This window comes from Colletotrichum graminicola (genome assembly GCF_000149035.1).
Source record: "Colletotrichum graminicola M1.001 genomic scaffold supercont1.38, whole genome shotgun sequence".
NCBI classification, from domain to species: Eukaryota; Fungi; Ascomycota; class Sordariomycetes; order Glomerellales; family Glomerellaceae; genus Colletotrichum; species Colletotrichum graminicola.
This window is the reverse complement of record NW_007361042.1, coordinates 318,795-333,802: the sequence shown is the minus strand read 5'-3', so window position 1 is coordinate 333,802 and position 15,008 is coordinate 318,795. Positions and strand designations below refer to the sequence as shown.

Here is a 15,008-nt window from a genome sequence, read left to right as displayed (position 1 = left end):
GTCTTTTTGTTGAAAAAACACATAATGACCCCCGTCCATCCGTTTGTCCTGTTGAAAACGCCGGCCATGATGCATACTGAGAAGATAGTAAAAGGGGGTGTGTTAAACACAAGTCAGCAGAAAGAATCGTTAGTTGGCGGTGATGGGGGCAGAGTTGCCGTTAGCCACTGCCGCCTGCTCCTTGCCCGCTCCGTTGGTTTGGGGCTCGAGGGGAATGTCGGTGTATTCTTTTACTTCGAGCCCCTCGAGCAAGTCGAACAAGGCCGTCTTTTGGTGGAAATCGTTGTTGACTAGGGGATGTCAGTACGACACAGCTATGCCAGGATCATTTCTCGGGCTTACCAATGTTGATGAGGTACCACTCGTTCATGATACGCTCAATCAGCACTCTACTGGGAGTTCCGGCATCAAAGCAATGTGCCCAGTCGATACCGAGGCGGAAGGCCTCATCCTTCCAGGCCATGAAGCTGATGCCTTCGACGATGGTGGGCTGCACAATCTCCTTGCCTGGGAAAACACCCCAAGTGACGGCGTTGGGGCTGTCATTTGTTGCGTTATACTTCAGGGTGCCGTTCTTGGTGGTGGCGTAGTACGTCATGTCGGGGTTCTTCTCGATGCGGGAGACGATCTCGGCGTAGACGTCAGGATGAACTAGGAGCTCGAGGTAGGCCTTTTGGTAGACGTAACCATTGGCGGGACCCCAGCCGTGCACGGGATGGTTCGATTTCACGCCGTCAACGGCAGGCTGAGAGTTGATGGTGAGCAGGCCGCGCTTGTTCAAGCCGATGAGCTCCTCCCGAATGTGGTCGGCTTCGCTGGTCAGGGGCGCCTCACTCCAGGGGAGCGAGTCGAGCTCCGTCTCGAGGTAGCGTACGAAGATGGTGGCGATGTCGCTGATGGACTTGGGCTCACCCCACTTCTTCCGGTTCTGCTCGTTGGTGCCCGTCAGGCCAATGCCGTAGGCATCCAGCTCGCCGAAGGCGGGAGACCGAGAGTCACCCCAGCGGCCGTTGGGGAACTCGTCCCAGTCCTGAGTACGGAGCACATAGGACTTGTTGCGACCCTTCCAGAAGATGGGGCGGACATCCTCCTCTCTGCGGCCGTGGGCAAGGGACTGCTTCCAGGGCAGGGCGTGCTTCACGGGGCGGTCGCTCGTGGGCATCCAGTTTAGCTCTTCGAGAACCATTCTCGTGGCCTGGGCCAGGTTCATGGTGTAGAAATGTAAGTGGTGAATGCCGGCGGCAACAATCTTGCGGCACATGTCGGCAACAAGGCCCTTTCCGACCTCCCTGACGGCAACGTCGTCGTTCTTGATGGGCTCGAGGGCAGCCATCCAGGCGTCGGGTACCTTGCAGTTCATGTGCTTGGCACGACGGAGGAAGCTGGAGTAGGTGGCAATGGGCATGATACCGGGGATGATGGGGACGGTGATGCCACGCTCGCGCACCTTGCCGACCCAGCGGACGAAGTTGTCGCCGTCATAGAACATTTGTGTGACGATGAAGCTGGCACCCATGTCGACCTTCTCCTTCAAGTGGTCCAGCAGCTGCTCCTCGTCCTTGTTGTCGTCGCAGCCCTCGGGGTAACCGGCGACGCCGATGTCGAAGTGGTCGTGGTAGGTGGCGCGGATGTGCTTGACCAGGTCCTTGGCGTAGCGGAAGCCATCTTCGGTGGCCTCCCACTTCTCGTGTTCTCTCGGAGGGTCGCCGCGCAGGGCCAGGATGTTTGTGCAGCCGGCCTTGTAGGCCTTGCGGAGGGCGTCATTGACCTTTTCCAAGCCCATATCTGTGCAAGTCAAGTGCATGCATGTCTCGAGGCCGTAGATGGACTGGGCCTGGAGGACCATCTCGCAGGTCAGCTCGGCGATACGACCGCCAGCACCCCATGTGATGTCGATGAACTTGGGACCGAAGTGGTACATGCGCTCCATACGGTCGTAGAGGTTCTGGACTCCCTGGGCCGTCTTGGGCGGGAAGTATTCGAAGGAGAAGGAGGGCTCGCCCGTCCTCCGGGTCTCCTCGAGCATGGCCTTGATATGCATGTTTGCTGTTGTGTCGGTGAAGGAACTCGGAAGAGTTCAGAAGAGGAAGAGAAGCGTGGATAATGGCCACCAGAGGGGGCTGTAGAGTTGTCGGGCGCTGGAGGGCAAGTTTGTCAGAGACTCAATGGACAAGAGGGATGGGGGCAAGGTGGAGTAAGAGTAGTAAGTGCACGGGGAATTGAAGCTATTTAGATGCGGCGTGAGAGTGCCATGTGCCAAAGGGAGGGAGAGGCAGAGAGTGAGATAGGAGCTACGAGTATCGGGGTTGGAATGGCGGCGAGGTACAGGTGGAATTGGAGGGGTATTAAAGGCGCGTGTATTGGAGGAGGAAAGAACGGAGGGGTCCTGAAGATGCAACATAGGCATAAAGCCAGCAAGGGGAACAACTCACTAGTCAGTCTGTTGGGGGCTAAGCGTTCCTAGCAAGGCCTCGGATCTGCGTTGTAACAGATTCCCAGAGTCCCAAAAGTCACTTTGGAAACAGAAAGGAAATGTGAAGGAGGGTAGAGGAGGAGAAGCAGGAGGAGGAGAAGCAGGAGGAGGAGAGAGGAGGCTTGGGAAATTTTGCAAGCAGAAATTGGCCGATGAGAGAGAGAGACACTGGAGGGGAGGTGAAGGGACGAGGGGGTACGTATTGGTAGGTGACAGCTTGGGGTCTACCTATGTACACTACGTACCCTAACTAGTAGTACTGTACTTACCTACCCCCAACCCACGCTTCGAAGAGCTCCGAAGAAGGAGCATTGCATCTGAGGGCAGCACCCATGCACATGATAGGTTGGCGAGTGCCCCTCCATTGCCTTGAGGCAGAGGGAAAGAGAGAGGAGGGATGGTGGGTGGATGTGGATGGGTGCAGAGGGGCACCCCCACTTCGGTTGATCCAACGCACCCTCCAACGGCCGGGACCCCCCCCCCCCCTAGTTTACACTTAAGTACCTACACGATTGCGCTGCGGGGTGTGGCAGAAAAAAGAAAGAAAAAAAAACTGGTAGAAGAACCGTCTCTGTTGTTTTCCATTCCATTGACACGTTGTCTCGTAGTAGCTACCACCTTTACTAGAGAGCTATTGCCAAAACTGTAGCGGTCTAACTACTTCGTAACTATGCTGCTGCCCTCATGTCCGGACGGGCGCGGAGGCGATACATACAAACTTTCCATCTGCTTCATCCCTTCACCGCCAGAACGGACCTGCACTACGTCAGGCACACACACCCCCTCGAGCATCTCGCACACCCTCGAGCATCTCACACACGAACGAACAACAAACCAACCAGGTGGAACTATATTCCAAGCAGGGCCTTCCCTCCTCTCGGTCCGTCGTCGGCGGCCAGCCACCACCTACGAGTGTACCTACCCTACATACAGTACGTGTACGAATACCACTCAGTCTCTTGGTCTGGCGGGCATCTTCTCTCCGTTTGCTCCAGCCGTCTCCATCTTCTCCATCCTCTCCAGATACCGCATCTCTTCCGTTTTGAACTAGTTGCAACCATAAATTACACACAGATGGGGTCGGCATCCCTCCATCATTGGCCAATCTCTCTCCCGGAAATGGGGCGGCGCTACCAAGTCCCCCGCCCCGTCTTGGCCAACTCGAGTCTCCCTCCCCTTACCCCTAGGCCCGGGCGGGAAACGGCCACGAAGAAACGTGGGAAACCTAAAAACACGGCAGCATGCTTGGTTTAGCTCTCGTTCTGTTGCCCAAAACCATAACATACTGTCGCAGAGGTTAATGATATTGGCCGGACGAGTGTCAAGGACCAGCTGAAATGACAACATCCGTCTTCCACTAGAGTTTGCGGCGCTAATGCTGCCCTAGAAAGAGAAGAAGAGCACATGGGATTTTGTGTCATGCCCTGACGAATAAGGTTGACTATTGGAGACTCTTGATACGCCGGCTACATCAGGGCCCGTGCCACCACGGCCGGTGACGCCCGAACGTCCGCAGCCGAACTCGACGCTGGCAACGGCGCCACCTCCGAACCACACTGAAACGTAACCCGCCCGCTTGGCGTCTTTTCCTAGGTGCCCAAAAGCAAGATTTGGGAAGAGTGGAAATGTCCGTTCCTCTTTTCCCTCCAAGATACCCTGTGCACGGGGTTGCGGGGTCCCAGTTGCGATTTACATGTCCTGACTGACTAAAAAGTTCCCGCATAAGCTCTTGTTCGAGGCCAGTGAGATGTGATGGATCAACCGTCTCTCGCTCCGGTGAACGACGACATGCACTAAACCGGCTGCTTGCGCCTCTAGTCTCTCTACCCGGATATAGCTTCTCCTTCCGGAACCGGCATGTTTGTGTCGTCGTATTTGGCCGTAGGCCATTTGCTATGTGGTCGTATCTAACCACTTTCGTTGGCTTTACCACGCAACTTCTGCTCTATCCTACTTGATGAATCCATTCTATACTCGGAATTACTCACTCTGATCCATCCCAATGCCAACTCATACTGGAATCCTGAACCCGACCTTGTTCAAATTCAAACATTAGAGTTGGCCGTAGATCTGCATCTCTAATGGGGTTTCTAGAGGCATATCGGATTTTGGGGGTTGTGACTGTGATTGTGGGTACTCCTTTTAGTTAAAAAGGGTTTAATCAAGTACGACCAAATATCAATTTGCCTACAGCTGAATACCCGTGGTCGGTCTGTGTCGTTGTACCACGAACAGGCACACCAGGCCGTATCGTGTGGGTGTGGCAATCAGCGCGTGGCTGGCGACTGGACCGCTGCGATGTAGAACCGGAGAGCCCAGAACAACTCTCTCTCCCGTCTCTTGGACGACATTGAATTTTTTTTCTTTTTTTCTCTTTATTTTTGCCCGCCCACATTGACGTCCTGACCCGTCTGGACCCCCCCCCCCCCCCCCCCCCGCAAGGCGCTCAACCGGTCTCGGACCGGTCAACCACACTGCCCCGGCCGCATCTGCAGTGTCGCCGCGCCCCTGAGTCGCCGCCACTTGTTGCTCTGCTCGACGACTTTCCTGTCCAAGACGAATCACCACCTCTCGAAGAGGACCTGACCGACCTCCCAGCTCGACGCGTCGTACGGGCCGGCGCCCCAGATGCGCGCCCCTTCGCCAGAGTCCTCCAAGTCGTACGCAAAGTTGACGAGTCCGAGCTGGCCCCGTGCCGCGGGCGGCCTCGCCTCGTCGGGAAGGCTGAAGAGGTTGATGACGCGATCGCGCACCTCCGGCCATGGCAGGAAGTCCATGATGGGGTGGTGCGGCAAGAGCACCTGCGACGCCGTCGGCCGCCACGTCTCGGGCAGCAGGTCCACCGCCGTTCCCGTCCCCAGGTTGAACGGCGAGGTCGCCGCGGGGTCCCACATGACAGAGTAGGACCCCAGTCTAGTGGCTATCCGAAGGAGCCCCTTGAGGACCTTCAGGTCGCTCATGGGGAGGAGGTAGCTGTCGGGGAAGTCTGGCGGTGACAGAGACGAACGTTCCATCAGCAATGCAGGGTCGACGGTCGATGGTGTGCTGGGCAACGCCGCCGCCACCGCCCTAGAGGTTTCGACATGTTAGGCCGCGCCAAAGACGGTTGGGTTCGTGCCGTACAGCAGGTCCGATATCGAATCACTGTCTGACGGATCAGTCGACCGCACCGCAGACGCGTCCAGATTGAACCCCGCAGTAGCGCCATCTACTTCACTGGCCAGCGGCCTGACTTTGTCTGCAACCTGCTCGATTGGGCCCCCAGTCTCAAGTACGAATGAAGGGGCAGCACCCGGAAGGTCGCTGTCAGCGTCTGTCTCAGACACCCGACGCTCTGGAACATCAACGTGGCTGCTGTTCTCCCTGCCGAGGCGACTCTGCCTCTTGCGTTCTCCTGTCTCTCCCAGGTCAGCCGAGATGGAATGAGAGGGGGGGGGAGCAGGGCAGGGCAGAGGGGGCGACGAGGCGGTGAATCTTACGGTATCTACGTTGGGCTAGAACATTCAGCACCCGCTTTCTCTCTGATGCATCTTGTTAGATGCTCGGCACGTCCAACGAGGGAGCCGCTTTGGGCATCCTCTGGCGCGTTCTGGGGCGGTTGTTGGGGGCCGCGTGGGCCGTCGCGGCCGAGCCTGGTTCTGTCATTGCTGCAAGGCCGTTACCGCCTGGTACGGATTTCGTTTCCGCGCAAAAGCTGGTGAAGCTGCAAGGCTGCCGAATGATAGGGCTGCGCAAGCTAGCCCCGGAGCATGCTTGTCAAGTGGCAGATGTGTCGTTTCGGAGAGAGAGAGAGGCGCGAAGACTAGGACAGTCAAGCATGCCGTTGAATGGAGCTTATGGGATGGAGGGGAGTGTGCTGTACAGTGTCAGATAAGCGTGCGTGGTGTCGACTTCGTCAGCATAGCGGATAAGCATAAGGTGATCTCGTGGCCCATTGCTTAACAATATCTCTCTACAGTGCAGTCGTTGAAATGCCGCTGCCCTCAACACCGCATCTTACTTACCATTCTTGTCGTTAGTGCGTAGGCAAGAAACGAACCGGAGAGCAGCGCCCGGCCCGGACGGGGGCGGCCCCGCGGCTTCAGCTCGGACGTGGATTACACCGTGGGATCGGCAGAGGCGGGTCATCAGAGGGCGAGGCAATCGGTGAACGATGGGTTCGCATTTATTGATTCAGCTAGTTATGAGTCGATCTAGACGTGAGAGGATTGCCATTTGTTTCCCCCTCCATCCCCCCCCCCCCTTTCTTTCTTTCGTTGATTTTTCTTTCTTTCCGTTTTTTATTAGATATTTATTTTGGGTATAGTAAACAAGCCTAGGGCGACAAACACTCCCTCTGTTGCGTCCCGTCCTTCCATCTGTTTTTGTCTAGCAAATCTGGCAGCTCGGTTTGCTGATTTCTTGAAAGCACATACAAGAGCTTTTGGAAACGTATAATCAATCCAATCCAATGCCCCCCCCTAAATCCTATAAACGTTAAGGAGCGTCGTGAAACATCGTTATCCCCAACAATGCAGAACCCGTAGGTGTCAAATTCCTCACGTGTGACTAGAATGAAGATGGCCCGGCGTCGGCGCTGAGATCCATCCCCATGGCCATGTCGAGACCCTCCAGGTCCGCTGCGCCGAGATCGAAGTTCATGTCTCGCAGGATGTTGTTCATCTCCGCATCTGAGAGCGTCAGATCCATCCCTGTGGGCAAAGTCGATGCCGACGTTGACGTTGACGTTGATGGGAGCGGCATTCTCGGTTGCGGCTGTAATGGAACGGGCTGCTGCTGCGGCTGCGGCTGGCTGGACTGTTGACCCCTCATCATCATCCAGCCCTTGAATTTGCTCAACAGGGCGGGGTCGTCAGCCGCGGTCTCGGGCGTGTTCAGGATGAAGGAGGCGTGTGCCCTGAGGGATTGGTCGTCGGGGAACTGCCCAGAGAGCGCCACCTCCGTCTCGACGAACCTGACGAGCCCGTCCTCGAGCTCGCGGGAGCAGAAGATGGCGGCCGGCTTCGGGTACCTAGTCTTGAATGTCTCCAGGTAGCGGTTCGTGATATCCGACTGGATCTCAAAGACCTTTGTGTTCCGGATCGGCACTTCCGTCGTTCTCTCGCTGAAAGGGGCCATGTCGCCCTTGGGGAAGGCGTAGGGGGGCGCGAAGCCGGTGCCGCCCTGCGCGAGCGACCAGGCGTCGCCGGGAGGCAGCCCCGGGCCGGGGTCGCGGATGATGCCGCAGTCGCGCTTGAACCTGAGTAGCCACTCGGCGTTGTCGGCCGCGGTCTGGTTCCACGGGTCTTCGCTACAAGGAGGGGTCAGCGGGAGTTGGGAGATGCCGTGGCGTAACAAAACTTACTCGTTGTAAAGAATGATCCTCGCCTGCTTCTGGAGCATCTCGTCCGTGATCGATTCAAGCGGTAACTTTGCGACCCACCTCGCCAATTCCCTCATCAGGCGACGGTAGCAGTTTGTATCGTTGAGGAAGAACGGTCCGGTCTGGGTGAGGGCCGCAGGAGTCTGGTTGGACCCGCCCGTCATGAGGGGGCAAGTCAGGCCGTCTGAAAAGTTGGCAGATGAAACGTTGGACGGAGAGGTGTCTGTAATGGACGAATGAAGCCCGTCGTGGGATAGCTGGTCCTGAGACGCAGATGCAGTCGTAGAGCTTGAGCCCTGCGCGAGGGTGGGCGGATGACGCTGCCGGAAAGCCGCGAGCCAGTCCAAGTTGTCGGCGGCGGTCTGATTCCAGCCGTCGTCGAACTCGTAGATGATGATCCTGGCCTCCCTCTGCAGGCTATCGTTACAAGGCTCGATGCCGAGGCTCCTCTGCCTCTCGACGTAGTCGGCCAAGTAGCGCTCAAGTCTGCTATAGTTGTGGATGGTCGAGTCGATCTTGGTCGTGTCTGTCGACCGCTCGTTCTCGACCACGATGTCTTCGGTCCGGGGGAGATGGGCTCGCTGTCTGAAGTTGGCGAGCCAGTTGGTGGATCGGTTGATGATCCGCACAAGCCAGCTGGCAATGAAGTCGCTGGGCGCCGTCGATACCTCCTCGATACGGCCAACGATGTTACAGCTCTCTGTCTGCAGCTCTTCGTCCATGGCCGTTAGTCCCAGTAGCCTCTTCGCCCTGACGAACTCGTGCAGCTGTTCCTCGAGGGGACAGCGCTCGAACAGAGTATCCTTGCCGTTCAGCTTGAGAGTGGACAGCCTGTTTTCGGCCTGCGTACGCATCTTTCCTATCTTTGCTCGTCGCATGATGTCAGCGTCTCCCATGAGGAGGTCACGCAGCCACGAAAAGGGATACGAAATCTCCCGGATGGACAGGACTTCGGAGGCGAAAATGATACGACAGCTCTCGAGTTGCATCTGCTCATCGCTAGGCAAGGTGTGATGCTTTTCGTAATGGTTCTGCATGAAATGTGCCATCTCGACTTTGATGAGCTCATAAGCCGAGCGTGGCGTCTCCGCAGGGGCACTGGAGGCCTGGTATGGGAAGGGCGAGTTCCGCTCATTGTCAATGAGATCTATATTACCACAAGTTAGACTTCGGTAGCTTATCTACGGGATAGTTGAGGGGCCGGTTCATACAGGGTGGTATTGAGTTCTCAACCATTTCGAGCACCGGTGCTTCAAAACCCCAGTCTCCCTTCCAGTCGGCCATCGTATTACCGCCCTTGAAATGCTCACTGAGGTGCTCAGTCCTCTGTTTCCACGAGTCCAAGACACAGCCACAGAAACCGCATCGTGATCGAATCTCTGGCGTGGCAACTTTCCAAGACTTCATGGACCATTCGACAAACTTTGTATCGTGGACGAGGCGCAGGTGCTGACGTCGTTAGCGTTTCGGTCTAGGGACTGACTCTTGGCTAGGCAGCTCTCTCACCTGATTCAAATGGTCTTTCCTGTAGAAAGTGCGCTCTTCCAAGCTTCTCTCCTTGCACTGATAGTGATTATGACTCTCGGCATGAGCCTGGTCGGGGTTGGCCTCGCCACAGAAGACGCAGCACAGCTGGTTCGTCTCGGGGTTGAGAGCCGCCGGGCCTTCAGGGCTACATATCCATCTCTCAAGAGACAGATGCAGCGACTTCTCGTGCCGCTGCCAGTCGTGCTTGGTCCTGAACGTTTCGGTACAGAACGTACACTGGTAAGTCTTGGAGACAGGGGCGAGAGAGGTCTTCTCCTCGACCGGCTTGGCGCCGGCGCGCCTCCTGCGACGCCTGCGGCCTCGGTTGAAGGAACCGAAGGAGCCGAAGGAGCCGTGGGACGCATGGGAATACGCAGAGGCGAAGGACCCGCCGCTGGAGTGAGAGGTGCCCAAACTGCTGGCCGAGGAGGCGTTGCAGAGGGACCTTCCTGACCCGTCGTCGGTGAAGTTGAAGCTGTAGGGGCTCGTGAGGCCTGGAATATGTCAGCGCGGCCAAAGGATAGCCAGAAGTAAGGCTCGTTATCGTTGTACCTGATGAAGATGCTCCAGAACTGGACGCAACGGCGCGGGCAATGGCCGTCACTTCGGCAGGTTCGTTCTCCGGAGGGGAGTCGACCCAACGCTCGAGGGGATTCATGTTGCGCACTCTACCATCCGGGGCAGGCGTTCCTCGTCTCTGAGGAATGTCGATGGCGCCGTTGTAACTGCGCGGATGTGGTGAGGTAGAGCGAGGGGGCTGTGTCTTGCCCCGGCGCCGGGCGTTGGCAAGCCAGTTGGTGATCTGGGTTTTGTTGAGGCCCGTCTGGCGCTGCAGCATCTCTTTCTCTTCGTCGCTGGGGTACGGATGCCGGGTATGGGTCGAGAGCCAGTTTTTCAAGATGCGGACGGACTCCCGCGAGAACCGGGCTCCTACTTTGGCGGGGGTTGCCATCCTGCTTGCCGTGGCCGCCTCATCCGCGGACACGGAAGCTGTCAGGCTCCGCAGCAGGTCCGGCGTAGACGTCCCCGGCAAGCCTACAGTCTTAGCGGCGGACTCTTGGATGGCGCAGGATTGGTCTCTCACGACCGGCCAGGCCTTCCTAGAAAGCAAGAGCTCCGCAAAACCGCCATCTTCATCGACAGCACGCGGGTGGTCTCCCATGGTGGGCCAGGGGTTCTGGGAAGGCAACGCATCGAACGGGTCGAGGCGAGCGATGGCAGGCAAGTGCTCAGCGAAGCTGCACTCGCTCCTCAGCGCAACGCAAGAGGTGCAGTAATGCTCGTAGATGCTCGAGCTGGCTTCATTGATCTTCTTGCACTGGTAGCCCCCAAGGGCGCAGTTGACGCAGGGTGTATCGGGAGTGTACCACCAGTCATCCTGGGCACTGCCAAGTTGGCTGTCAACCAGGTCGAGCAGGTTGCCGGTGGTCTGGACACCCGAGGCGTGCTCCCCGGATAAGTGGCCCCCAGAGAAGTGCTCGAGAGCGACAAAGCTAAAATCGTCGTCGTTGGCATTCTCCAAAACCAAATCCAGGTTGGGAGGATCGGTGGGCGGCAAGTCCTGGGAGGACATGTCGAAGATGTTTCCAACTTCGGCAGCGGCCGCCTCCCAGTTGACGAATTGGTCCATGTCCTCTGGTATGGTGGTCATGATTAAGACTGGCCCTTAAGACAGGGCGTGGCTTGATTGGATAGAGTTGTCGAAGGGCGTCGACGGCATGGAGCAAGCCCTCTCGTATGGAGGATGTAGATGGATAGGGCGCGGTACTCGATGTGACACGCCGATGGATTTGTCAGTCAAACCATCAAAGAGTCGGAAGGGCGTCGTCGCAAAGGTGTCGCTTGGAAAGCCCCGCCCGATGTAAGCTGCTCACGGCCACAGACAGACACACAGTCAGGGAGGTCAGAGTCTAGACCAGCCTTGGGATTCGACAAACAACTGGTTCCACGGAGGCCAATAGACACACAACAAAACGGTATAAGAAAGGAAAAGAGTACAATTCTGGAAACGCGAAATCCAGGCGACGAAATCTTTTATTCAAAGGCTCTCCATCCGATACAGTAGGACGCCAGGTCAAGCCAGATGGACCTTTGGCACGTCGAGGGGCGTGCAAGTCGGAGTCATCAATGGCTGGCTCACCCGACCGGGATTAGGATGGGTCTTGTGCATCAACTTGTCGAGCGAAGGGCGCACGTCTTGACAAGTCTGCACCCTTTGGACGGGGACAACCCCCCCACAGTTACATCGGCGAATGGGAGGCTCGGTTCCGTTTGCGGAAGGGCTGTGGAGTGTAAGCACGGTCCTGCCTGGTGTAGCTGCGATAGTTGTGTGTCAGTCGGCTGGGCACCGTTTGATCCGTCGCTTGAACTGAGCTTAAATTAAGGTGACTTCCGAGAACCCAAGGTTCTATAGAGCGGGAATGCGTCAAGACATGCGGAAACGACTTTTTGATGGTTCTCCATGTGCTTCGCGGGACAGAATCGATATCTAAGGTACGAGGAGGCGCCTGGAGACTTTGGTGCTAGTGCAGTAAGTAGGTAGGTAATGTGGCATAACCGGCCGATATCCAGGGTGCTGCTTTTCTAGAAGTCTCGGGCTGGTTCCATACTGCAGAGGATGAAGTCGACTACCTAGCTAATCGGCCTTCTGCGAGGGGAAGGTTTTTGCTTGGCGTTGGCTGTGGAATTCTTCCGCTTTACCAATAGCCATTTAGACATGCCCGTCTTGCGGTGAGGCCGTCCACACCAATACACTACCTATGTACATACACTATGGCCAACCTAGGGTGTGTGAGCTTTACTGCTCAACACGTGCATCTGTCGGCCTGTAAGCCACGGAACCTCGTACAAATTTGTGGGCTTGGCATCAGGGGGAACAGCCACATCTCCAATGATGACCGCCGCCCAATCGAGTATCGGCCCGTGCTGGCTCGTACACTCCTTCCCTCGAGACTCCACCGTCGCTCCAGAAGCCTCTGACCTGACGGTTCACCCCAGCCGTGTCGCATCGCTGGACCCTGGAGGTGGACTAAGCCGTCGAGGCCGAGCGAGCTCGGACCTGCATCCTGTCGGCTCTGGTGGTGATCACTGCACCTCTTTTTTTTCCTTGGAAGGGGGGCCGATGCCGATGCCGATGCCGAATAGGGTCCAGAATGTAGTGTCGACGCGTGGTTCTTGACGTCGGCAAGCTTGACTGGACGGAGCCAAGGGCGGCTGACCTGCGTGATCAAAAGTCGGGCGGGCTAGAAGTCAGCACTTATGTAAGTGGTTATTCCGAGCCTGTGCCTTTCCTACCCAAATCGGAACCCCCGATGCGTAGGAGGCGCGGACAAGACGAAGAAAGAGGAAACGGCATGCCTTCCTCCTGCCTGACGCCGACCCGGATCACCTATGGAATACAGTATTTCCGAACTTGTGCTGGCTTCCGACGTTTCGTCCCGGCCCTCTCGTTCGTCGCGTATCCGGGACTTTGTCCTGCACTGCGACTGGACCTCGGGAAGTTCTCGTAACTGCTAAGAGACCAGGACGTGTCGCCAACTGCGAGCTGGAAAGGGGCTGGTAAATGCATGCCAAGTCGCGCTTGCATGCTATCGACAGAGGAGCGGTTTCACACAGATGGGTCTCGTTAGGTATCTTGCATACATATCCTGTTCCTTAAGACATAGCACCAACAGTGTTGGCCAGTATTCTTAGCATGAACCTTCCTAGGGTCCTCGGGGCATGTCTTTTTTTTTTCTTTTTCTTTTTTTCCGCCACTTTGCTTTCCTTCCTTTTGACGCCGACCCTGACGCAAACCCCGATAGCACACGAAAATCTCAACTGACACAAGTGGTATAGATGATGCACAAACACTGATTTAGAAAGGAGACCCCGGCGCCGTTTCCGTCCAACCCATTCCGTACCCTGTCCCCTTGCATCGCCGTCGCCGTCGCCGCCATCAGTTGTTCATGATGGCGGCGTGGCACTCGGTGCCGATGTTCGGCGTCTCTAGCTTATCCCGCGTCTGAGGCCCTGGCTTGAGGTAGCAGTTGCCGGGCGCCTTGCCCTTGACGGCGCCCTCCCGCGTCGTCCAGAGCGGGATGAAACTGACGGCCTGGCAAGTGGCGTTGCCGTTGAAGCCGGGCTCGTAGGACGTGAACGCGGCGCAGGCGTCCATACAGTTGTCAAAGTTGGCCGTGAAGAGGCTCATGAGGGGCGGGTTGGGGGCGTTTGAGTTGCAGTATTGCACAAACGTCTTCTTTCCGTAGACTTGGGGTTCATCACGTCAGTCGGGGCTCCCTCCTACTCGTGTGCGTCCTCAGCCACAAGGGGCAGGAAAGGGGGCTTACAGTCCGTGGTGTACGTCTGGTTAGTGGTCGTCTCATCGGCGTCGGAGCAGTTGTTGGTGATTGATGCGAAGCCTGTCGCCGTCGCAGACGCGCCCGTCGCCGTCACCGTTGCTGTGGCGGACCCTCCCGCGGTAACCGACGCCTGCAGACTGGCCAGCTGTTCGAGCGCCTCGTTTGCGCGGCTCGCCTCGACGCCGGTGCCCGCCGCCAACCCGATGACAGCCGCCGCCAAGACGGCGATGACGACGGACAGGAGAAAGACAAGGAAGGTGCAGCCGCAGATGGTCTTTCTCTTCTTCTGCGAGCCGTCGGGCTGGTACTGAGCGCCGCCGTAGGCAGACTGATCGACGGCCGAGACCGAGTACTTTCCGTACGTAGAGTCTTCATGCGTCAAGGGCGTGACGGGGGCGGGATGCGGAGTCCCGGTTTGAGAGTGTTGCGGCAGAGGGTTGTAGACCTCAGGGAACTGGTTCTGAGGTGCCAACTCCGGGCCTTCGTCGTACTGCGAAGCCATGATGTTTAGCAGGGTGGATCACGGAGATGCGGGTGGTGGTGTTGGCGAAGTACGCTTGGGAGACAGGAAAGCCGGGAGAAGAGGGCCAAGAGAGAAGTGCCGAGCGGGGAACATACCCTAGTCGCCATTTTTAAATACTTGACAGTACTCATAAGGCTATCAGAGCGGAGAGTGCAGGAAGGTCGGTAAGGAAGGGGCGGAAGGGAGACGGGTTGCAGGTCACACAAAGCACAAGCTTGACCAACAGCACGCGCGCGGGAGAGAGAGTGGGAGAGAGAAAGAAGTAAATCAACGAGTGAGCAGCCACTATGAGGAGGAGAGAAAGTAATGGGTCTAGCGTATAGTAAAATCTGACCTCCGGTGGACCCCTGGTGTATTATTACCCATCATTTATTTTCGTTGACGGTCAACTCTCGCACCTCTGGCGCAGACGAGCGAGATGAAGAGCGAGGGAGCAAAGCTTAGCTAGCCCGCTACGCTAGCAAGAGGGCGTGGACGGGATCCCTCTTACTACACACACATACTATGTATCCGTACACAAGGGGGAGGACGGCACGACAGGGGCGGTTAAGTGGGAGCCTAGGAACAGGGGCGACATGAGCATCGCATCGTAGGCTTTTTTTGCTGGATCAGTACCCTGGTTGGTTGGACGGGTCGGGAATAAGCAAAGATGGCTGAGCTGACGGGCTGAGTCTGCCGTCTGCCATTGGCGGTACGATTAACGACAGCCAGTCATGCCTTCACCCGCCAGGCAAACTACCTTGGTTCGCGAGGTTTCGGGACAGCCAACAACGTGTAAAGCAC

General features: G+C 57.1%; 4 protein-coding genes across 4 annotated transcripts; all 4 read right to left on the bottom strand.

The window, feature by feature from the left end:
• Window positions 1-129: 129 nt before the first annotated feature.
• GLRG_08363 (methylenetetrahydrofolate reductase) lies at window positions 130-2,041 on the bottom strand (the record flags this gene model as incomplete). Its single annotated transcript, XM_008099048.1, has 2 exons — window positions 130-290; window positions 343-2,041. 2 exons carry the CDS (start codon window positions 2,039-2,041, stop codon window positions 130-132), a joined length of 1,860 nt encoding a protein of 619 aa, XP_008097239.1.
• A 2,993-nt stretch (window positions 2,042-5,034) lies between these two features.
• GLRG_08362 (uncharacterized protein) lies at window positions 5,035-6,118 on the bottom strand (the record flags this gene model as incomplete). Its single annotated transcript, XM_008099047.1, has 3 exons — window positions 5,035-5,542; window positions 5,597-5,967; window positions 6,023-6,118. The coding sequence occupies 3 exons, from the start codon at window positions 6,116-6,118 to the stop codon at window positions 5,035-5,037; spliced, it is 975 nt and encodes a 324-aa protein (XP_008097238.1).
• Window positions 6,119-7,021: 903 nt separating this feature from the next.
• On the bottom strand, window positions 7,022-11,013 carry GLRG_08361 (uncharacterized protein; the record flags this gene model as incomplete). Its single annotated transcript, XM_008099046.1, has 5 exons — window positions 7,022-7,763; window positions 7,818-8,982; window positions 9,047-9,284; window positions 9,342-9,856; window positions 9,915-11,013. 5 exons carry the CDS (start codon window positions 11,011-11,013, stop codon window positions 7,022-7,024), a joined length of 3,759 nt encoding a protein of 1,252 aa, XP_008097237.1.
• Window positions 11,014-13,299: 2,286 nt separating this feature from the next.
• Window positions 13,300-14,204, bottom strand: GLRG_08360 (uncharacterized protein; the record flags this gene model as incomplete). Its single annotated transcript, XM_008099045.1, has 2 exons — window positions 13,300-13,610; window positions 13,691-14,204. 2 exons carry the CDS (start codon window positions 14,202-14,204, stop codon window positions 13,300-13,302), a joined length of 825 nt encoding a protein of 274 aa, XP_008097236.1.
• Between the last annotated feature and the right edge of the window lie 804 nt (window positions 14,205-15,008).